Source organism: Oncorhynchus masou, chromosome 3, assembly GCF_036934945.1.
Source record: "Oncorhynchus masou masou isolate Uvic2021 chromosome 3, UVic_Omas_1.1, whole genome shotgun sequence".
Classification (NCBI taxonomy): Eukaryota; Metazoa; Chordata; class Actinopteri; order Salmoniformes; family Salmonidae; genus Oncorhynchus; species Oncorhynchus masou.
In genome coordinates, this window is record NC_088214.1 from 20,971,231 (window position 1) to 20,986,326 (window position 15,096).

Consider the following 15,096-nt stretch of genomic DNA (forward strand, 5'->3'; position numbering starts at 1 on the left):
CTGCGAAACTTTGGCGACAAGGTAATTACAGGTGTCAAGTGAAGATCCATTACTGTTCTATTTGTTTATATAGAGCACAGAGAGCTAGTGCTGAAAGGACAAGCCTTCTACAGAATTTCTAGAGGTACATTTCTCATCATGGTGTATCACTGACAGTAATTGTGACGATCACACTCACTTTGAATGGAGTAACACTCACTTTGAATGGAGTAACACTCACTTTGAATGGAGTAACACTCATTTTGAATGGAGTAACACTCATTTTGAATGGAGTAACACAGAGCTCCTCTCCACATTCATTATGCTTCTAGTCCTGGTGTGATCAAATATTACCATAGACATGGAGTAGATGGAAACATGTCTCAAAAAAGCTTTAAGTTTTTTACAATTCCCCACAACCCTCTACAGTCGAAACCAGATTATTAAAAAAATGACAATTTAAAAATAATTTAAAAATTGGTCCATCAATCAGAGTGAAAGCCTTTGTTCAACAGAACAATGGAGGACATTCTACTGTGGAGGGAGCATTGCATCACATTATTCACTAAGACCTATGCAGTAATGGCCTTGTGGGGAGAGTACTGAGGGGATGACAGAGCCACAGAGATACTGCATAGTGCACACAGGCAGCCCTACCACGACCTCAGACACATTCATGCCCTGTGATTGGCTTTGCCGCTTGGCACATCCCTGACAACTGTAGGGGTCTGAGGTCAGAAAGAATGTTGGAACTCATCTGAATAGGGATGAATGTAATGAGCATTTTTACGCCATGAAATCGCATGGAGTAACGACGGGACAAAGGGGCTTTTGACACGGAGAGCAAGGCGTGTGCAATCGCCTTATCAACTGCCACCCATGCATCTGTCAAGGCTCGGGGGAAAGGCTTACTGTACTCCCATATTCAATTATTCAAATGTTAAAGCAGGCTGGGCTCGATGGAAAAAAACAATTAAGGATGATCTTTGACAGTTTTCTAAGATTCAGAGATGGTCTTCATTTTCTCTCCAGAGAAACCAACATTGTGCTGCTTGATAGGTTGATCGATAGTCAGTTGCTGGCGTAGACCTAGTATTTTCTTCTCTAAAGTAAAAGTTAAAAGCAACAGCAGAGAACACTTTGTAGAATGAGCCAATCCCCACAAGGGTGACAGGCATGATGGCTTCATCCACCTGACAGGTGTTCACTCCAATCTTTGTTGGTTCACATGTATGAAAGACTGGGGATGTGTGGCACTCTACATCTCTTTGAAGAAAAAGGAAGCTTTGCAGTCACATTCTTAAGAGCACACAACTACCTTATTCCAGTCAACCCTATAGTAACGAGGTGCATTGTGGGTTTTGTTTTCCTCTTCCTTAAACGAGAAAGAAAATGTGTCCATCTACAAAATAACATTTCAAATTCAAAACCGTTGGTGTCAAAATAAAAGCGAAAATTTCAACAGTCAGAGACACATTGTACTTCCAGTGATCTAAAGATGATGGTATTTTGTTCCAGTTTGTGCTCCTCTCAGAGGTTGAATACATGAGAAATCCAACAAGCTGCAGGTTTATTTCAGGTTGTCCTAGTGTGGCAGGCAGATGTGTTTATAGGCCAGGCTTTACTTTGGTACAGATTTAGAGCCAGCAAACAGTCTCCCAGCTACTCTATAAACACAACATTCCACATTAAAACACTTCATAAGAGACGCAGGTGGTGTGGTTGACTGACTTTCACTCTACTCCCTTGTAAAAATGACTGGTTCTGTGATGACAAACTGAAATAGACTGGACTGGCTTTGACAAGGATGCTTCATACTGATCAATACCTGTGGATGTCATATCCCACCAGTATCCAGAAAAAAAACTATTCACAACTCCCACACATCTTATACTAGCCTCCATAATATCGATCCACCACCTAGCAGAGCAACTGTGCAGAAAACACTCTAACATCAATTTCCGCTCAACGTTGTGGGCCTAAAACTGGGTTTTTTTTGTGGATGACTGAAGGTTATTTGCAAGTGCAAAGTAAGTGAAAAGGAGAAACAGGTGCCTTAATTGGGGCACACGGACCACTGTGTCCATACTACCAGAGGAGAAACCAAATCCATAGGAGCATGCTGTACTGTTTAATTATCAGTCTGATGGGCAGTGTGTCAACACTGTGAGAGCATTGAGAATGCAAACAGCACTTGCCATAAACCCATATAAATAATCGGCATCACTGAATATGACATCAGTTAGTCATTTCATTCTCATTTCAAGGGTAGAGGAAAAATCTGCAAAAAGGAGAGACACATCTTCACTACGTTCTTATGGGCCTCTAGAGAGGTTACGTTCACTATGGTAATTGACTAAAGGAGAGATGTGTTTAGGCAGGCTGCTTGTGCCAGAGGACAGCTTATGTTATGTGCCACACTCTGGCAGCAGGCTGGGCTCCCCTGTGTCTTCCTCTCTCTCCCTCTATCTTCTCGGTCTTCTCTCTCCGTCTCCTCTGTGTTGTCTCTTCTAGCATTTTCTGTACACAATGTGCCATTGTGCTGGACTCAATACTGAAGTGAGTGCAGGCTTGTTAGCCCATGCTCGAGATCCCCATATTGCATCACTACCTGGGGCAGCTGTGGGTTCAGGAGGTAAGGCCACCGGCTTGTACTTGACATTGGTTAGTGTCTGGGTGAGTCCCTTGAAGCCAACGTTTGAAACAACATGCATAGAGGTACATGAATAGTAATAATCAAAAACAAATTAACAGATGATATAAACAGCAGCTTATTACAACAACCACAGGCGTCAGCTGTGTTTATTACTGTACAACTACACCATCTTAAGACACCTCATATACTAAAACATTGAAAATCTGAGATTCTATCGAAGAAAGCTGGGTTAGGTTAACTCAAGACTGACAGTCAAATCTTTTCCAAACTGAACTGTAAAAGTTTAATGTAAAAACATAAATGAGGGTAACAATTACAACAGCCTTCATCACCAAATGAAAGGAGCCATGTTCCCAAGAGCAAGCCTTGTTAATGGAACACAACCCTGGTTCTCATTGGAATGACTGGCTAAATATAAACACAGAAATAATCGGCGAGGAGCAGCTTCTGTATCACACTGATCTAGATTTTACTTTTACACTTTTCACAGCTAACCCAAAAGTGTTTTCTTCCTAAAGCAGGCGTGCCCTCATTCAAATCCGTCGTACCGGTAATACCATTGAGGCTATGCAGTGTGAATGACACTACTGTTTAAAAAAATAACAAGCCTCTCATCCCAGCCTTTGACCTATAAAAATCTGTCACATCTGAGATTATGTATTTTATCTGAATGGCCAGTGTCCCCGCTCTTTAAAACAAATAAATTACACAGAGGGGATGTAATATCACCAACATGCAATCATTGGACAATAAACGAGGCACGATCACAAATATCCTACCAAAAGTACAGAAAAAACTGTAATATCTTATGTTTCACGGAATCGTGGCTGAATGATGACATGGATATTCAGCTAGCGGGATATACGCTGCACCAGCAAGATAGAACAGCACACTCGGTAAAGACGACGGGGGGCTGTCTGTGCATATTTGTAAGCAACAGCGGTGCACGAAATCTAAGAAAGTCTCTAGATTTTGCTCGCCTGAAGTAGAGGATCGTGTGATAAAATGCAAACACTATTTGCCAAGAGAGTGTATTCAGCTATACTTTCGTGGCTGTTTATTTACCACCACAGACAGATGCTAGCACTAAGACAGCACTCAGTCAGCTGTATAAGGAAATAAGGAAACAGGAAATCGCTCACCCAGAGGCGGCGTTCCTAGTGGCCGGAGACTTTAATGCAGGGAAACTTAAATCAGTTCTACCTAATTTCTATCAACATGTTAAATGTGCAACCAGAGGGGGGAAAAAAATTCTAGATCACCTTTACTCCACACACAGATGTGTACAAAGCTCTCTCGCCCTCCATTTGGTAAATCTATCCTCCTGATTCCGGCTTACAAGCACAAATTAAAGCAGGAAGAACCAGTGACTCGGTCTATAAAAGAGTGGTCAGATGTAGCAGATGCTAAACTACAGGACTGTTTTGCTAGCACAGACTGGAACATGCTCCGGATTCTTCCGATGGCATTGAGGAGTAAACGACTGGCTTTACCAATAAGTGTATCAAGGATGTCGTCCCCACAATGACTGTACGAACAAGAGGTCGACCGATTATGATTTTTCAACGCCGATACCGATTATTGGAGGACCAAAAAAGATTAAAATCGGACGATTTTTTAAAATTTGTAATAATGACAATTACAACAATACTGAATTAACACTTATTTTAACTTAATATAAAATATCAATAAAATCCATTTAGCCTCAAATAAATAATGAAACATGTTCAATTTGGTTTAAATAATATCAAAAACAAAGTGTTAGAGAAGAAAGTAATATGTGCCATGTAAAAATGTGTGCCATGTAAAATAGCTAACGTTTAAATTCCTAGCTCAGAACATACGAAAGTTGGTGGTTCATTATAACATGAAACTTCAATATTCCAAGGTAAGAGGTTTTAGGTTGTAGTTAATATAGTATTTATAGGACTATTTCTCTCTATACCATTTGTATTTCATATACCTTTGACTATTGGATGTTCTTATAGGCACTATAGTATTGCCAGTGTAACAGTATAGCTTCCGCCACCCTCCTCGCCCCTACCTGGGCTCGAACCAGGAACACAACGAAAACAGCCACACTCAAAGCATCGTTACCCATCGCTCCACAAAAGCCGCTGCAAGGGGAATAACTACTCAATCTAAAAGCGAGTGAAGTTTCAAACTGTATTAGCGCACACTCAGCTAACTAGCTAGCCATTTCACATTGGTTACACCAGCCATTAAGCTGATAGGCTAGAAGTCATAAACAGCGCTCTGCTTGCGAAGAGCTGCTGGCAAAACGCACAAAAGTGCTGTTTGAATGAATGATTACAGGCCTGCTGCTGCTCAGTCAGACTTAATTATAATATAATAACACACAGAAATACGAGCCTTAGGTCATTAATATGATCGAATCCGGAATCTATCATTTCGAAAACAAAACGTTTATTATTTCAGTGAAATACGGAACCGTTCGGTATTTTATCTAACGGGTGGCATCCTTAAGTCTAAACATTCTTGTTACATTGCACAACCTTCAATGTATGTAATAATTATGTAAAATTCTGGCAAATTAGTTTGCAATGAGTCAGGCAGCCCAAACTGTTGCATATACCCTGACTCTGCGTGCAATGAAAGCAAGAGAAATGACACAATTTCAGCTGGTTAATATTGCCTGCTAAACTGGATCAGTAGTTATAACTAGTGATTATGATTAATTGTTTTTTTATAAGATAAATTGCTAGCTAGCATTAAACTTAACTTCTACTGCATTCACGTAACAGGCAGGCTACTCGTGGAGTGCAATGGTTAGAGCGTTGGACTAGTTAACTGTGCAGTTGAAAGATTGGAACCCCTGAGCTGACAAGGTGGAAATCTGTTATGAACTTGAGTGAAGACCCAAACGCGGTTTTAACAGAAAACAGAGTTCTTTAATAAAAAACAGGAATGGCATAAATCCTCTTCCAACGTAGTCAATGGAACAAAAGAACATAGTATAATGCAGGTTGCACCTGCCATGCAGACTCCGACAGGACAGGACAAGGTGGAAGCAAACGAGACGACAGCTTGCTTCTGGCATCAAAAAACACAAACAAGAATCAGACACTGAAAGTAACAGGAACAGAGAAAGAAATAGAGACCTAATCAGCGGGGGAAGAGAGAACAGGTGGGGAAAGAGAGAATGAGCTAGTTAGGAGAAATGTAGAACAGCTGAGGGATGAGAGACAGAGAAGGTAACCTAAAAAGACCAGCAGAGAGAGAGAATGAAGAGAAAGGACAGGAACAGACATAACAAGACATGACAGAAATCTGTCGTTCTGCCCCTGAATAAGGCAGTTAGCCCACAGTTCCTCGGCCGTCATTGAAAATAAGAATGTGTTCTTAACTGACTTGCCTAGATAAATAAATAAATTAAAAAAGGTATTTAAAAAAATATTTATTTATATATATAAATATTATATTATATACAGTGCCTTGCGAAAGTATTTGGCCCCCTTGAACTTTGTGACCTTTTGCCACATTTCAGGCTTCAAACATAAAGATATAAAACTGTCTTTTTTTGTGAAGAATCAACAACAAGTGGGACACAATCATGAAGTGGAACGACATTTATTGGATATTTCAAACTTTTTTAACAAATCAAAAACTGAAAAATTGGGCGTGCAAAATTATTCAGCCCCCTTAAGTTAATACTTTGTAGCGCCACCTTTTGCTGCGATTACAGCTGTAAGTCGCTTGGGGTATGTCTATCAGTTTTGCACATCGAGAGACTGAAATCTTTTCCCATTCCTCCTTGCAAAACAGCTTGAGCTCAGTGAGGTTGGATGGAGAGCATTTGTGAACAGCAGTTTTCAGTTCTTTCCACAGATTCTCGATTGGATTCAGGTCTGGACTTTGACTTGGCCATTCTAACACCTGGATATGTTTATTTTTGAACCATTCCATTGTAGATTTTGCTTTATGTTTTGGATCATTGTCTTGTTGGAAGACAAATCTCCATCCCAGTCTCAAGTCTTTTGCAGACTCCATCAGATTTTCTTCCAGAATGGTCCTGTATTTGGCTCCATCCATCTTCCCATCAATTTTAACCATCTTCCCTGTCCCTGCTGAAGAAAAGCAGGCCCAAACCATGATGCTGCCACCACCATGTTTGACAGTGGGGATGGTGTGGTCAGGGTGATGGGCTGTGTTGCTTTTACGCCAAACATAACGTTTTGCATTGTTGCCAAAAAGTTCAATTTTGGTTTCATCTGACCAGAGCACCTTCTTCCACATGTTTGGTGTGTCTCCCAGGTGGCTTGTGGCAAACTTTAAACGACACATTTTATGGATATCTTTAAGAAATGGCTTTCTTCTTGCCACTCTTCCATAAATGCCAGATTTGTGCAATATACGACTGATTGTTGTCCTATGGACAGAGTCTCCCACCTCAGCTGTAGATCTCTGCAGTTCATCCAGAGTGATCATGGGCCTCTTGGCTGCATCTCTGATCAGTCTTCTCCTTGTATGATGAGCTGAAAGTTTAGAGGGACGGCCAGGTCTTGGTAGATTTGCAGTGGTCTGATACTCCTTCCATTTCAATATTATCGCTTGCACAGTGCTCCTTGGGATGTTTAAAGCTTGGGAAATCTTTTTGTATCCAAATCCGGCTTTAAACTTCTTCACAACAGTATCTCGGACCTGCCTGGTGTGTTCCTTGTTCTTCATGATGCTCTCTGCGCTTTTAACGGACCTCTGAGAATATCACAGTGCAGGTGCATTTATACAGAGACTTGATTACACACAGGTGGATTGTATTTATCATCATTAGTCATTTAGGTCAACATTGGATCATTCAGAGATCCTCACTGAACTTATGGAGAGAGTTTGCTGCACTGAAAGTAAAGGGGCTGAATAATTTTGCACGCCCAATTTTTCAGTTTTTGATTTGTTAAAAAGGTTTGAAATATCCAATGAATGTCGTTCCACTTCAAGATTGTGTCCCACTTGTTGTTGATTCTTCACAAAAAAATACAGTTTTATATCTTTATTTTTGAAGCCTGAAATGTGGCAAAAGGTCGCAAAGTTCAAGGGGGCCGAATACTTTCGCAAGGCACTGTATAGTATAGTATAGTATATATATATATATTTTTTTTATAATCGGAAATCACCGCTCAAAAATACTGATTTTCCGATTGTTATGAAAACTTGAAATCGGCCCTAATTAAATCGGCCATTCCGATTAATCAGTCGACCTCTAGTACGAACATACCCCAAACAGAAGCCATGGATTACAAGCAACATTCGCACTGAGCTAAAGGGAAGAGCTGCCGCTTTCAAGGTCCGGGACTCTAACCTGAAAGCTTATATGAAATCCTCCAATGCCCTCTGGTTAACAATCAAACAGGAAAAGCGTCAACACAGGGCTAAGATTGAATGTATTACACTGGCTCCGACACTCGTCTTATGTGGCAGGGCTTGCAAACTATTACAGACTACAAAAGGGAAGCAGAGCTGTGCAGTGACGCGAGCCTAAGAGACGAGCTAAATCACTTCTATGCTCGCTTTCCAGGCAAGCAACACTGAGGTATGCATGAGAACATCAGCTGTTCCAGATGACTGTGTGATCACGCTCTCCATAGCCAACGTGAGTAAGACCTTCAAACAGGTCAACATTCACAAGGCTGCGGGGCCAGGCGGATTACCAGATCGTGTGCTCCAGGAATGTGCTGACCAACTGGCAGGTGTTTTCACTGACATATTCAACATGTTCCTGATTGAGTCTGTAATACCAACATGTTTCAAGCAGACCACCATAGTCCCTGTGCCCAAGAACACGAAGGCAACCTCCCTAAATGACTACAGACCCGTCTGTAGCCATGAAGTGCTTTGAAAGGCTGGTAATGGCTCACATCAAACCCTAGACCCACTCCAATTTGCATACCACCCAAACACATCCACAGATGATGCAATCTCTATTGCAATCCACACTGCCCTTTCCCACCTGGACAAAAGGAATAGCTACGTGAGAATGCTACTCATTGGCTACAGCTCAGCGTTCAACACCATAGTACCCTCAAAACTCATCAATAAGCTAAGGATCCTGGAACTAAACACCTCCATCTGCAACTGGATCCTAAACTTCCTGACGGGCCGCCCCCAGGTGGTGAAGGTAGGCAGCAACACATCTGCCACGCTGATCCTCAACACTGGAGCCCCTCAGGGGTGCGTGCTCAGTCCACTCCTGTACTCCCTGTTCACCCACGACTGCATGGCCAGCACAACTCCAACACCATCATTAAGTTTGTAGACAACAGTGGAAGGCCTGATCACGACAACGACGAGACTGACTTCCTCTCTATTGGCTGAGACCTGGCTGGGTGATGCCAGAATAACAACCTCTCCCTCAACATAACCAAGACTAAGGAGATGATTGTGGACTACAAAAAAAAGAGGACCGAGCACACACCCATTCTCATCAACGGGGCTTCAAGTTCCTTGTTGTCCACATTACCAACAAACTAGAATGGTCCAAACACACCAAGACAGTCGTGAAGAGGGCACGACAAAGCCTATTCCCCCTCTAGAAACTAAAAAGATTTGGCATGGGTCCTCAGATCCCCAAAAGGTTCTACAACGTCGAAAGCATCCGGACTGGTTGCATCACTGCCTGGTATGGCAATTGCTCGGCCTCCGAACACAAGGCAGAGGGTGTCAAAGAGGGTGTCAAAGGAAGGCCCTAAAAATTGTCAAAGACCCCAAGCCACCCCAGTCATAGACTGTTATCTCTACAACCGCATGGCAAGCGGTAACAGAGTGACAAATCTAGGACAAAAAGGTTTCTCAACAGTTTTTACCCCCAAGCTATAAGACTCCTGAACAGGTAATCAAATGGCTACCTGGACTATTTGCATTGTGTGACCCCCCCGACCCCTCTTTACGCTGCTGCTACTCTCTGTTTATCATATATGCATAGTCACTTTAACTATACATTCATGTACATACTACCTCAATTGGGCCGACCAACCAGTGCCCCCGCACAGGCTAACCGGGTATCCTGCATTATGTCCCGCCACCCCCTCTTTTACACTACTACTACTCTATGTTTATCATACAGTATATGCATAGTCACTTTAACCATATCTACATGTACATACTACATCAATCAGCCCGACTAACCGGTGCCTGTATATAGCCTCGCTGCTGTCATAGCCTCGCTGCTGTTATTTATTTTTCACTGTCTTTTTACTGTTTCTATTATTTCATTACCTACCTATTGTTCACCTAATACCTTTTTTGCACTGTTGGTTAGAGCCTGTAAGTAAGCATTTCACTGTAAGGTTGTATTCGGCGCACGTGACAAATAAACTTCGATTTGATTTGATATCATATCTTGCTTAATGATTATCAGCTTAATATTAGCATAACACAAATTATCAGTTAACTAAAGATACATTAAACAATGAATAAGTAATCTCCTCTTTTAATTGGAAACAAGAAACAAGGCCCAGAAGTCAAATGGAGGACATTTGAATGATCGACCGATCCGATTCAGATTCTACTGCACATGATTATCTCTCTGCCCTCCTGTAATACTGTAAGGGACAAGGAACCATTTGGTCAAGTTTAGTTATTGACAACCAGAAACAGAACCAAATGCATCTTGTGCTTTGATCATAACCCCTCCAAAAAAGACACACACAGGTTGGAGAGGTTAATGTTAAGTGTTCCATTCAAATCTATGTAACTTCTCTTACGTAAGTGGTCAGGGTGGACCCTAGCATTGAATCTTTCACAGATACTTCCAATAAAAAGGAAGATTTTGTTCTTCCCCTTGACACGCTTGGTACTGTGCATACCCCGGTTCTCAAAGTCACATTCATAGCTTGTCATATTCCTCTACACCAGAAAATGTGGCAATATTCAAGCAGTTATATCAGACAGTGATCTGTAAACAAACCAGTTAAAACATTTATATTAAACAAAGGGTCATTATAAACCATGTCTTGTGCACTACATTGTTTGTATGACAGTCAAAAGCATTAGTTATTCTGTATTTTCTAAAAATCAATAAAACATTGATCACCCACAACAAATAAACAAGCTCCTGCTGCTCCTTTGTCTCGGGTTCTTCTGATTGCAGTGAATTTGCTCACTGAGACAAACTGGTGCTTGGCATATCAAACATTACTGTGAAGGGAGTGGTGAGAAGAGAAACCTCACCTAATATTATCACGACTCCCGATGATCTGTCTCAAAGAATCGTTGGTGGTTTCCAACGGGTAAAACCCCTAAAGATTCACACAGAAGAAGATATGTTCGACAGAGGCTGCATTTTTCTGTTGGCATAGAATTGTTATTCTCTCTCTAGTATTTTCAACTGAAGGCATGAGATCCATTGGTTTCTTAGCAACAGAGACTGCAATGATGCAAGATCGAAGGGGAACGTGCAGTCCTACAGTACAGGTGAAGTCTAGTCGACTACACTAATGTCTCCTGTTGCAGCTCTTCAGGCTTTCTGCAATGGGGACATTAATAAGAGAGCTAAAACACATGGTATGTCAAATATGAATGAATCTAAAAATGGGGAGCTTGCTGAGAAAAATACAAATAGATGTTGATTGTTTTGGGGCATTGGACTTGGTCATAAGGTACACTAAAACAAATACATAACTTGCCTTGCCTGGGGAAGAAAAATAACTGTCTTTCATTTCAGACAAATAATTTTTTTTGTATAATTGAACAATCTAAAATGATCGGATTTTAAAGGGGAAATGTTTTTTACTCATTTGTGTCACACACTCTGATCTGGCAGTGAACCAGAAAACTGCTCATCCTCATTAAAACAAATATTCTGCATTTTTTAAGAGGGCAACATAAAAGGCTCTAGTGTTTCCATATTCAGCCATTGCATAAAGCCTCGCATTCATTGACAAAATGATGTAATCATTTGCATCAAAACAAGTCGGTGCTATTCCTCAAAGCCTAAAAGGAGACTTATCTTAACACATCCATAACAACTACAGGATCAACCCCATTCACTGAAACAACACTGCTGTGTCAACCATGGTGAATGTTATGATGGTACGAGGCACAGGTCATAGACCTCATCACGTACCCACACCAAGGGAACATATCTCATTCAGCACTAATGGCTCACGCCTGAGTAGAGCTGCTACTAAGAAGAGGTTTCTCAGAATCTCTTAAAACACGCCTTGAGAAAAAGTGAGGTCATTGTCTGCCATTTAAAGACGGCATAGTGAAGTACCTTGGAGGTTAAATCTGATGGAAACATGGTTCCAGTTGGTGAGAACACACAGAGTACCTAATCTAATATTTCATTATGTTAACTGCACCTCTACTCAATAGCTATCAAACCCATACAACTGCAAATACAGTGGGTGTACAAAGGAACACCTTCCTAATATTGAGTTACACACACACGGTGTCCAACGCGTTCCACAGGGATGCTGGCCCATGTTGACGCCAACGCTTCCCACAGCTGTGTCAACTTGGCTGGATGTCCTTCGGCTGGTGGACCATTCTTTATACACATAGGATACTGTTGAGCGTGAAACTCAACAGCGTTGCAGTGCTTGACACAAACCGGTGTGTCGATCACCTACCACCATGCCCCATTCAAAGACACATTTTTTGTCTTGCCCAATCACCCTCTGAATGGCACACCTACACAATCCATGTCTCAATTGTCTTGAGGCTTAAAAATGATTATTTAACCGGTCTCTTAAAGTGGCTTTAACAAGTGACATAAATAAGGGATCACAGCTTTCACCTGGTCAGTCTCATGGAAAGATCAGCTGTTCTTAATGTTTTGTATACTCAATATACAGTATGCATCATTCTCGCAAGTCAGCATAATGGTACAGATATTGATTTCTGTGTAGGTTAGACAACCCAACCTATTCTACCTGTTCCCTTGCTGCTCTGTAGATACATTTATACCTGTGAATAACAGTGTTGCTTCAATGCATTTATTATGTTAGAGCTCCCGAGAGGCGCAGCGGTCTAAGGCACTGCATATCACTACAGTCCCTGGTTTGAATCCAGGCTGTAATACATCCGGCCATGATTGAGAGTCCCATAGGGCGGCACACAGTTGGCCCAGCGTCGTCCGGGTTTGGTGGTCATTGTAAATAAGAATTTGTTCTTAACAGACTTGCCGAGTTAGAATTTTTTTTTATGTACCGTTATACTGTCTGAGACATGAGAATTCACTGTTGGTGGAAGTGAACCCCTGGCTTTCACATGGTCACACAATAGACCTACATCTTAGGTTTGTTCACAGTTCCTCTTATGACAACGGCCTGTGTGGGTCATTTCACTAGATAATGGCTCATGTTACAGGTACTACCACCCCCCTCTGCTTTGAACTCTGACTACTTTTCCTTTCAGTCTCCTATGCAAGTAACAAAATACATTGGTAAACACTTAGGACAAGACTTTCCCGCCACTAAGACCAGCTCTTTATCTTAAATCCTTAAACATGAGTGTGAGAATTAATCTCTAACTCCAAATGAGGATTTAAGTCAATGAGCCGAATTTAAACCTTTGGAAATGGATAGAGTGGTGGTGGAAACGTGCATTAGATCTAGGTGTCTCGCCAGAGCTTAAAGTGTGATGTACAGAATCTAAACCACTATGTCACAGGTGATGCAGAGTACAGTTTGAGTGGCATCTTTTAAGAAAGAGGTGTTCTTACTGTTAGGTTATATGGGATACTGCTTGGTATTTGAGAGAAATAATGTGTGCTGCAGTGAGTCGTCTTTATGCAAATCTGTAGGCTACTGAACTCAGATTGCAATGTACAGCAAATCAATGCATATCTATGCATGTTTTTGGTGTTATTCAGCTGTGAAGTATATTTCCCTGTGAAGGCCTACTGTGTCATAAGCACTACAAGTAGGGCATATTCTATGATGTGCCAATATAAGAAGTAATAAAATAAGAAACGCACAAAGAAATGGTGGTTCAACACAGGAGCACTGAGCAAGGGTTTTCTATTCACCTCGCATGACATCAGAAAATTCAGGCATGTGAAATATTAATTTATCTGCCTGTATCATAGATTACAGTAGGCTAGCCCTTGCATGATGAATGATTGCCTTTGCAATGTTATTTCCTAAACTCATCCTAGGACGTTCCTGCGCTGAGCCTCACAGAAAGTGAGATTGTTGTCACCAAACAATGAGCTGAAGACTACCTCCATGGAGACCATGTTGCCATTGCCCATCAGAGAAGATGACCGACTTGGGGGTTACATTGCAAGTTGCCTACTTGTGACAATTGCTGAGAACCACACTAGCTTTTTATCCCTCCTACTCACCTTCAATAGAGATCACATGTTCCCGGATCTGGTTCTGCAGGGCCATGTCATCGATGCGTTCGATCAGGTCGTAGATTGAGTAAATATTCGGGTGGACCGATTCGAACCGATGGATCTCAGCCCGGATGGCTGCCGAGTTGGACAAAACAAACTGCTGGCTGCCTTGTTGGCCGGCCTGGGTAGCCTGTCCTGATACTGTCCCCGAACCGAACTGACCCTGCCCGGAGCCTCCGGATGATCCTGATCCGAACTGGGACGGGATGGACTGGGGTACTGGTACAGGAACGGGCGCTGGGACCGTGCCTGGGGTGGGCATGGCTGGTTGAGACTGCTGCGTGATACCGGACACCGACCCCGATTGGAAATTCATCTTGGTTTGAAGTAAGTCTTTACAATAGGAAAACAAATGAATAGACCACTATTCTAGGAGTTAAAAACGATGTGATCAAAAGAATTCCGCGGGAACTAGCAAATTGTCTGAAAACGAGATTGCACAGGCGCATCAATAGTTGGTCACCAATTGCAACAAAACGCGGTTCTTATTCATACTATCAAAACTTGAATGTGATTCATTTTCCGTTATAAGCTATAGGCTACTGGGCGCTTTCGCTTCGGCCGTGTCCTGCCCTTTTCCGGAGATCACAAACCGCAATGCCTACCACTAGACACTCCTTTCTGGGCTATTCGGTCCCTTTTAACGGTTTAATTAATCGAACGGTTTTCTTTGGCTGCTCTGTCAAAAGCATACAATGGGCTCGGCTTCGGCAAGGCGCCCAGGTCCACTACCGACTAAATGTGTTGTTTCTGCGTTGATTCCTCTTTGGTCCAAGTGGTCCCTGCCCAGCGCCCTCCTCCGCATTTTGTAACGTCACATATCACGTAATTGTACTTGAGGTGGGGGAGGGAGTAATTCGATTGGATGATTATGTGGAGGAAGAATAAAGCAGTGCTCATCATTTTAATAACCTTGCCTATCTGACAGTTATGCAACCAACTAATTTGGATGATAAGAGAAAATAATTACTCAGATACGTTTTATGTAGGTTACTTTATTGACGTATTCCCTTTTACCCCCTCCCCAATAGGAGACACACACGGTCAGTCGCTCTGGTGTGTGTCCTCTCTTATGGTTTACCTAAAAAGCAACATTGAGGGG

At 42.0% G+C, this 15,096-nt stretch overlaps 1 protein-coding gene across 1 annotated transcript in view; it reads right to left on the reverse strand.

Annotated features, from left to right (window-relative positions):
- Positions 1–14,779, reverse strand: part of LOC135512514 (arf-GAP with GTPase, ANK repeat and PH domain-containing protein 3-like) — a 271,006-nt gene extending 256,227 nt beyond the window's left edge. The window contains exon 1 of the mRNA XM_064934621.1: positions 13,941–14,779. Coding sequence (XP_064790693.1) covers positions 13,941–14,310 — 370 coding nt within the window. The 5' untranslated portion in view covers positions 14,311–14,779. The remainder of the gene's footprint in view (positions 1–13,940) is intronic.
- Positions 14,780–15,096: the final 317 nt, after the last annotated feature.